General features: G+C 45.9%; 1 protein-coding gene across 1 annotated transcript in view; it reads right to left on the bottom strand.

Moving 5' to 3' along the window:
* Satb2 (SATB homeobox 2) overlaps window positions 1-9,259 on the bottom strand; it is a 165,348-nt gene extending 156,089 nt beyond the window's left edge. Inside the window, exons 1-3 of the mRNA XM_038315450.1 lie at window positions 9,137-9,259; window positions 8,794-8,980; window positions 7,282-7,509 (exon numbers count right to left, since the gene is read on the bottom strand). Coding sequence (XP_038171378.1) covers window positions 7,282-7,450 — 169 coding nt within the window. The 5' untranslated portion in view covers window positions 7,451-7,509; window positions 8,794-8,980; window positions 9,137-9,259. The remainder of the gene's footprint in view (window positions 1-7,281; window positions 7,510-8,793; window positions 8,981-9,136) is intronic.
* Window positions 9,260-9,578: the final 319 nt, after the last annotated feature.

Raw genomic sequence — 9,578 nt, forward strand, 5'->3', positions numbered from 1 at the left:
GTTGGATTTGCTCGGCTTTGCTGATTTTTGCATTTTTTTTTTTTATGCATCAATCCACCTGGTAATTATAACGCCCACTAGATCTGCCTTCTCACTGTGATCGTTATTTCAGGTGAGCACAACCTGTTGGATTTCGTCACGGGCTCTCCACATACATCGATCATCATCACACTTCGTCCTCCTTTCTGGGACTTTCTGGTTTGGGCTTCAGAGGTCTAGACATTAACTTTAAAATACACGCCATACATACACTTGGTGACCGTAACTGCCACGTCTAAAATATACTTATATATTTACAGGTTCTCATCTCGCTTTTGTTAATCTGCAATTACGTAAAGCTTCACCAATATCAGCCAGGGACAAAATAGATGATGTCTATTGATGAGTTCTGTGTCATCTAATTATACTTATCAGTTTTTAATCATTTGCAATTAATCAATAAAACAATTCTGTTGAGTGAAAAATTGTATATATATGTATATATATGTATACACACACACACATATACATATATATATAGTGATTATGTTCCATGATTTTGAAAACTTCACCACGGAATATTCTGTTGTGTCTGAGCACCGTTGAGAGCCACAGTCTTGCTGTGTGGCCCAGACTCAACATTCGGCCCAGGTTACTCTCAAACTCTGATTTCTCTCGCTTCAGCCTCTCAAGTGCTGGTATTACAGGCAACAGCCACCATGGCCAATGTCACAGAAGATTTTTACAGACATGCCATGGTATGTCAGGCTCATGAATGCATCTCCACATAAGGGGAAACACACACACACATTCGGTTGATCGACAGCCATAAAAGAAGGAAGGTTTCCTCGGAAAATGGAGAACAGGGCTACGTAGCAGCCCCACCTGGGCCTTTAAAAAACAAAACAAAACTCTGGAAGCCTCCAGCTGACTTCTGTTCTAACTCAAACCTCAACTGCACTCCGGCATCTACTTTGTCTTTGGAGACACCACCCGCTTTATCCACAAGCGGTGAGATGCCCGAATCCTTTGTGTTTAAAGATCTGTTTCTAATACTCAGACACTGTTGAAACCTCTCCTCTGCCGCGAAATAAAAGAAACCCACAGCTCACCTAGCTGGCTCACTAAATTAATGCTGAAGAGCCCTGAGGCCTAGGCATGAGGAAAGATCCACGCAATCAAAGACAAGAGGGAAATCACTCCTTTTCAAACTGCCATAAAGGAAATAAGGAAACGAAAAGGCAAACTCTTCTCCATTTTTTTTCAGCTCAGCATAAAGGTCTCCTACTTGAAACCATTTTCAGTTACCCCCCCCCCCCTTTTTATTTCTTTTTCAAAAAAATAATGAGTTAAAATGTATGGGTTCGGTCCAACATTTCACTGCTGTTCCCGTTCTCGGGGAGCAGGGGGTAGGACATGCTGCCAAAGTTTCTGAGCTGAGAGTTTGGGCTGCTAATTTCCCGTTCACAAAATCTAAATTCTCCTTATGCATCTCTTACCACTCACGAAATAATATGAAGCAGGATTATATCACTGCAAATTGAGACATTTTTATCAAAATAAAGCGTGATGATGCCAACATTTCATTTGTCACTTACCACTTGTCATTTCTCCCTGACAAACTGTTACACATACAGCTTTTGTCAAGTGCTCTGTCTTTAAATATGTTCCAAAATGCCATTGTACCTCAGCGTCAGAGTAAAGAATATAGTAAAAGTTACTACGCTACTGCACGCTTCTTACGGCCTTGTTGTACAGCCTACTTATTAAATAAAAATATGCAACTATCTTAGTGATAGGCGTGCTTCCTGCCGCGAAGCATCCCGAAACGGAACAAGCTGTGGACTTATACCAAATGTGGGCTCATTCGTTCTAAGGGTAAGAACCTATATCAACTTTATCTCCACAGAAACCAAAACACAACTCTCAAATGACAGCTGTCTCCAAAGAAAATGGTACAGTTTGGAGCATATCTAACTCTGGTGGGGTAGCATACTCCTTAAATATTCGCATAAACTGTTTGTTCACTGATTTCTTATTTCCCAGAAGAAAGAGAGGTGGGAGGAAGCGGAAGCAGCAGCAGCAGCAGCAATAGTAACAGTGTTTCAAATCACCAAAGGAAAGCCACCAAGTCTCAGGGCTGTCCTGCCAGCAGCATCCCAAAAATCACCATAGTCTTGGCCTGAAATAACTGATTGACTTGTCCTTAAAATTACCCAAATTCATCATCTCAGCTATCTTATCAATGATCATTAATCTATTTGCTCTTCCCATGGAGAAAGAGGAATTAAAAGAAAAAAAGAAAAAGGAGTCAATACAGGAAGGAAGGCTATCTAGGATGTACAGACTAACCCTGCTGGCCACAACCTCCAGGAAATGACGGTATAGCTTATTTTCTGCACCAGTGCAAAGACAGAGGATCAGGGGACATCTCTGCAGCTTTAACACCACACACACAGAGACACACACGCACACACACACACGCATGCGCACACACTAACACCGCACACACGCACACACATACATGCACACACACGCACACACTAACACCACACACACGTGCACACACACGTGCACACGCATGCGCACAGAGCACACCACTGCAACAGATCTTCACTATATAATGGTCAGGGGGTTTCTGCTGATGGAACATGAAACTTCCAAAATTACTTGAAACACCAAATTACACTCAGGACGCTGAGGGGCGGATACCCTATGTTCTGTTTAATGTGTATGTTCCATTGCATAGATTTTTTTTAAACCAAGTATGTCTTTATTTTAATAACAGGCCAAGGCCTAAAAGCACTTTAGGGAAGAGCTATTTTTCTACCTCAGCAGAACTACAGAGGCCATGTTAGACTGCGAGGTGACCCCAGTGCCTAAGTTCACGCTCTTCTTAAAAGACCTTAAACCTCTACCTTTAAAATAGTAATAGCGGGGTAGCTAGGCGAAGGAGCCTCTCTTGAAGCTGAGTCCTCCCTCCAAACATATGCTCCAACTGCCAGGGTACCTTATGGCATTCGTCCTTGGAAACAGAGCTCCCTCCGTGTCCCAGTGTTGACAATTCTATTCCTAAGTATCTTATACATCTCAATATTATATAAATATCTGTGCTCTTTCCCATCGGCCCGTCTTTCAAGAGAGTAAAATGACTGCTCCTCTCCAGCTGATGGCGTGTCTACACCTGACCCGGTGCAAGTGTCCTGGACTCTCTGTCTCAAAGGCAAGGCTGCCCGTGTAGACAATTCAGCCAAGCCTAGCAGTCTCACTCCCGTTTGCTCCAATGCACCAAGTGTGCACTGCACAGCGACGCCTTCCTCGCAACAAGGAGGCTATGTGCTTGAGCAGGCCGGGAAGCAAGGCCAGCATCCACTTCAGGCAGGTTTGCTGTATCAAGTGACCTCAGCCAGCAGTCCTCCAATAAAATCCAGTTATTTTTTTTAAAGTAAAATGTTCTTCAAAAATAAACAAATTTTTCCCAGAAGGAGCAGATATCTCAAGAAATTCCCAATGTTTAAATCCCACCCCCCCAAAAAAAAACTAGGACACTTAAGACCCCATTTTTAAAAAACATTTAAAAAAATCATAGGAAAAAGAAAAATACCAAAAAGATTTCTGATGTTTAATGCCTCCCATCAGCAAATACACCATCTGGTATAGCCAAGTGCTGTTCATTCAGTTTAAATAAAGCTGTCTGGAAGTTCCTCTTGAAGCCAAACCCCAAAAAGTGAAAATGCTCATGCTAACAATGAGCAGGGCACAGCCACTTCTGCCATTACAGCACAACCAGCCTGGAAAAGGCCAGAGGCCTGGCCTCCTCTGCAAACTTCCCCGGGTCCCACTTTCATTTTGGGTTATAGGTCCCCTGGCCGGGGGAGGTGTTCCCCACAGCGGAACTGTTTTGGGGGTCATCTGGTCCTCGGTTAATTCATCTTTAATCCTCTCCTTCTTTTCTGAGTCTTCAAATAGACCTATAAGTTTTAATCAACAATTGCGCAAATATAAATGTCCCCACCGTTAATCATCCTTCCCCCCATCCTTATGGAGTGAATTACTAGCTGAGAGGGGACGCCAGTTCTAGTAAGTGAATGTCACCCAGCAGGAATATAAAGCTGTCAACACCACAGGGCTCTTGCCTGTCTAAACTCTCTCCCAGCCTTCATATGTTTTTTAAAGAGATATTAGCCCTTTTTTTCCCCTGAGGATCTTCGACAAAAGCCGACTGTCAGATACACTTGCATCTCTACACAAACTACATGCCTTGATGAACACAACTTAAACAAGGAGCAGAGACATCCTGGAGAAGACAAAGCAAAACCTGCTGTAGTTGTCAATGGGCATCTATGGCTGGCCACATTGTAAACAAGGATCTGGCTTAGCCTAAGTTTCTTCTCAGGAGACTCCGAAGGAGCACACACCACTGCCACTGGTTCAAACCTACGAGAACGTTCAGTTCCCACCTTTTTATGACTTATCTAAGTCTCGTCAAAAATCCTAACCACCTCTCACTCCTAAAGAAGGAGAACAGCAACAGAATTGTCTCTTGCAGCCAACGAAAAGCATGCCTCTCTCCCTGCTTATCAAAACCGGGGGGGATAAATTGCTGTTTTACTGAGCAACCAATTAACATAATGATTTCCCTCATCTCTGGGAGAACGATTTTCAGGCAGAACTCAAGAAAAACAGGCATGCGCCCCCAAGGACTGAGCTCTGAGAGCGAATGTCCATTCTCCTGGCGTGGAAAGAGTGCAACAGACCCCAAAATGATAATAAATGACTCAGCTATAAATATTTTTGTGGTTAATTTATGAGGAAAATTCAACAAAAGAGGTAGGATGGTAGAAATGCAATCTATTTTATATTTAGCCTACGTTAAAAGAGAAAAGTTTCAATTAGGAAGTATTTCTAACTAGAAATATAATTCGAACATCTCTTAAATTTAGGATGCACATTTTTAAAAAGCTTGACTTTCAACCAGCCTATCACATAGATTACGTGATATCTACGTGATTAGAGGTTATAGAGAGATAAAACTGGCATCATCTTAGAATGCATGTGGAAACTATCAGCTGGAGCTCACAAAATAATAATTAACACTCAATCAAAACCTTCACACTGCAAAATTTCATATTTTAAGTTGTGATATTTTGAATCTCTAAATTAGTTTATTTCCAAAGAATCTATACTGCTATAGAGCACTGAGCTTTCTTTAAAAGCATATTTAAAAGTCCACCGTATACAAAGACACCATATACACACTTACTATTAAGTACTGCAAACGTTGTTTATTGAAGTAAAATGTCATCTCACTTCCAGCTTAAGAGGCCTCTAATGGGGTCCACACTATTTCTAAATTAAATGGAGCCTCCAAGATGGTGACTGGAGATGTTGATTGAAATAAATCTATTATTCTTCATAAAGGCAGTAAATTTTAGTGTGGATCAAATTTAGAGCCCGTAGTCAAATGCAAGTATAATTTCAGAAAATTTGCAAAAGGACTACCATTCCACACTAAAGGTGCCCTGGTCAGCACACAGAAGCAGTTCCCTTCACGGTGTCCAATACGACAGGAAGGAAACTTTGTAGAAGGGCAGCACAATTTCTAACAGTTACCTTCCAAACTGTGGAGGGACCTCAGAGAGCTCAGAGTGGGCAGTGAAGTAACAGAAAGAGACAGAACTGTTAGGTCTAAGATTTTTCTTACATAAAAGGAGACTTTCAGAAAACACTTTCTCCAAGGATTTCCAAAGCTATTTTCACCAGACATTAGCAACACATACAGCATCCCAAGCTTGGTTCCTACCATATCTGTGATGCATTCCTCTCCATAGTGTGCATATAGGTACATATACATACAGCAAGGCTAAAGTCATTGCTCTAGTCTTAGGACAAGGCACTCATAAACCCCACATTGAAAAGTGAGCCACAGAATAATCAGGGGTTCTCCCCCCCCCCCCCCCTCTCTCTCTCTCTCTCTCTCTCTCTCTCTCTCTCTCTCTCCCCTTCTTTCCCTTCTTCCTTCCTTTTTTGTCAAATTGAAAGCATATTTTCAAATCTCTAGATGGACTATACAGAAACCAAATCATGTTGTCAAAACTTTAAAAATTGAGAGGAAGACTCCTTCTCAAGAGAAATGGCCAATTTAAAGATTTAAGCCGAGCCATTCTTAACGTCTACCACAAAGAAAAATAGTAAATAATTAAAAACAGACAAGTGTCATCTTCTTAGGTACATGGAGATGTTTCAAGCTAAGTATTTACTCCAAAATTCTATGTACACCGCAGACACAGGGGTGGGACCTCATCACCAAACTTTACCATAAATTTGTATCATTTTATGCTGGTCAACATAAAGAATTACATTAAACACGTTGCTGCTGAAAATGTCTAGGGTGAAGGGGAATCTCGGGCATGATACAATTAAAGGGATGATTTATCCCAAACAAAAAAGTCTGAATGGCATGTAAAATTGTACATTTCATATTTAACAGACAGCTAGTTGACTGGCCTGCAATCCAGAAAATAGTTTAGTACTTAAATCTTTCTCTGATCTTATTTTCTAAGATTCCTCACTAACCAGTTTTAAAGAAAGTATTTGCAGAAGTAATGAAAACATCAAAAGATTGTCTTTAAGTAGTATTTAAATCTTGGGTGGGGAAGCAGCAGGCAGCAAATGAAGCTGCTTGCTATTTTTCGACCAATTCTCTAAATCCTAACAAAGTTTAAAAAAAAAAAAAACGCCCATGTCTAAACTCTGCAGGCAACTTTAGCACCAAATCCGCTAAGAAGTACATAATGGATTCACGGTGATTCTTCCTTTTTTGTAAAACTTATTTGTCCCTCAGCCCTGTCCCGGCTACAGGAAAAAAAAAAAAAAAAAAAAAACACCAAAACCACTGCCCCTGCTTAGCCTGATCCTCCCTCTCTGCCCCACTAAAATCAAGGCTTAGATGCTCCAGCCCCAGAACAGTTCCGAGGCAAGGCAAAGGAGTTAAACACGCAAGAGCTCTCTAGGAAAATCTAGAAACAGTTAGCTGGCTGTGACACAGACCTGCCAACACCTCGGCACACGGTGGCAAAGTGCCCAAAAAATGCCACCCTCTGGGTAAACCACTTTCTTCTTATAACTCGATATGAAGCTACTACCAGTTGCAAGAGAGGAGACCAGGGCATTATTTGGCAACCTGGATTTGACTTCCTGTAATCCTACACCGAAAGAGCGCCTAATCAACCTGAACCCTGACACCCAGGCCATTATCACTGGGCCTCCGGCTGCGCGCACCTCCCAGCTCCAGGCTGTTACCTCCCACGGCCTTGGCCACTGCGCCGTTGGGCCTCCCGCGGGCTCCCATGGGGCTGCCGTTCTGCTCCAGCCGGGCCACCTTCACCGGGGGAGGCCCCTTGACGTCGGGGCTGCCGCTCCTTCGGTCGGGGCTGTCCCGCAGACACGGGCTCTCGCTCCGCCGCTCCATGCTGCTCCGATTTGGAGACAAAGTTCCCACCGGCAGGTCGCAATAAAACGCGCAGGGACCTAGGGAGGGGGCGGAGGGGAGGGAAGGGGGAGGGAAAAAAAAGAGGGAAAACCGCTCACACACGTGATAGACGATCAGGCCAGTGGCAGAGCCCTGCACCGCAGCCACACAAACTTCCTCCCACGCTTCATAAGGGTCCCGAAGGGTCCCGGGGTAGCGGGTCCCAACCTTAAAACTGGAGGCCCCAAAGCTGCCCAGGACTTGAGGTACTGAGACCTGTTCGGCCGGCCGCAGGTCCCAAGAGTTAGTCCTCGGTGTCGTGGACAGAGTCGGAGAAGCTCACAGCACTTAGCAATGCTCCCCCATTCATAGCGGGCAGCGCCGCGTTAGCCCTTCTCTGATGGAGACCCCCCCCGCCCTTTCCACAGGGTGGGGGTCGGGGTTTTGAAATGAGAGTACTTCAGCGCAAGAGGTCCCCACCCGGCCTGGGAGGGAGCCAGGACAGACACGGATCCTTAAGCAAATTAATTGCTTGATAAATGTGCTATGAATGGCCAGGCAGGAGCCAAAGACTTGATCAATGGATCCATGGAATCCCCGCTTTTTACCTTTTGGATCAAGTACAGGAGCACACTTGTGTACACACACGTACACACACACACACCTTTGCACAAAAAAATTAACTATAATTCCACGGGAACGAGCATCCCAAACACTTCGAGGTTTTTGGAGGCTCTCCTCCATCGCAAGATTACAATTATTATTATTACGGAGCATTCTTATCTTCATCTGTTCCCGAGTGCTTTTGTAAAAAGCCAATAAGCAGAAAACATAAAGAAAGAAATTTAGAATCGTGGATGCAGGAGCAGTCCTCATTAACCCTAATTTCTAAATCTGGGAAGTTTTCCTCGGGGTCCCTAAGCGGGCAACGCTCCACGCAGTTCCCCCGCACTCTTGAATTTTGGAGTGACCCGGAAGAAGGGAAAAACACCTGATGAACCGGCGCCCGAAATGTCACTGACACCCGCGAGAGGAACCCCCCCCCCATACACCTGGGGCGCTCGGAAGCCTCCAGGGAGCTTTGAACGCGGGAGAAGCCTAGCCGCCGCGGGTGGAAGAGGCAAGGTGGGGGGTGTCCGAGTGGGGAAAGGAAGGAGGCGAGAGAGGTAGGGAGTGAGCGGAGGGGTAGCGAGAGAGGCTTCCACCTCATCTCCCGGCTTCGCCTGGGAGAGTGAGAGCCAGAGCCGGAGCCGGGGACAACCGGGGACAGCCGGGGAACGGAGCGCGCCCCAGGCTTCCCGAACTCTGGGCGCCGCGCGGGAGCCCTCACCCAGCGTACTTACTGCTCACGGTCTGTCTGAAACTTGGCTGGCTGGGGCTCTGTCCATGGAGCAAAAGTAGAGAATCCAGGGTGGAAAGTTTCTGGTGATCTGCAGGGTTGTCCTAGTCTTCCTTTCTCTTTTCCTCCTTCCCCTTTCCTTTTCCTCTTCCCCGGGTCCTAGCGTTTAAGGTCCTGGGTCAGGGTGTCTTCTGTTCGGAGATGGTTGTTATGATGATGGGGGGTGGGGGGGGATGAGGGAGGAGGAGGAGAGGGGAAGGAGGACTCCTCCTAAGGGGCACCCGAGCGAGCGGGGGAGGGGACGGCGGGGGAGGGGGGAGAGAGGGGGCTGAATGAGCCTTTCACACCTTCGGGAAGGAGACCGGTTCTGGAGAGAAAGGGCTGAGGACTGGGAGGCTGCCGCGGGCTTGCGGGCTCCTACCCGCCGCTAGCTCGAGAGGAGGCGCGGCCGGAGCCGCGGGGACCGTGCCACCAAGAGCGGAGGAGGCGCGGAGACCCCGGACCGCGCTCCAGAGAAAACGCCGCGGCCGCCCAAGCTGTCACCTCCAACCTCTCCACTCGCGGCCGCCCCTGCCAGAAGCCAGAGCCGGACTCACTGACAAGCCGCAGAGAGAGACACACTGAGAGGGAGATGATTATTAGTTGCGTTGAGTCATCAGGCAAAGTGAGTCCTTTTGGGTTGTCCTCGGTTTCCGATTTCTCCCCCTCCCCCTTTCGGTCCCCAGATCTAGCGCCTTCAAAATAATAATTTGGGGTGGGGGTAGGGGAAGTCTCTGGGTTATTTCGGGA

The sequence above is a fragment of the Arvicola amphibius genome, chromosome 18 (assembly GCF_903992535.2).
Source record: "Arvicola amphibius chromosome 18, mArvAmp1.2, whole genome shotgun sequence".
NCBI classification, from domain to species: Eukaryota; Metazoa; Chordata; class Mammalia; order Rodentia; family Cricetidae; genus Arvicola; species Arvicola amphibius.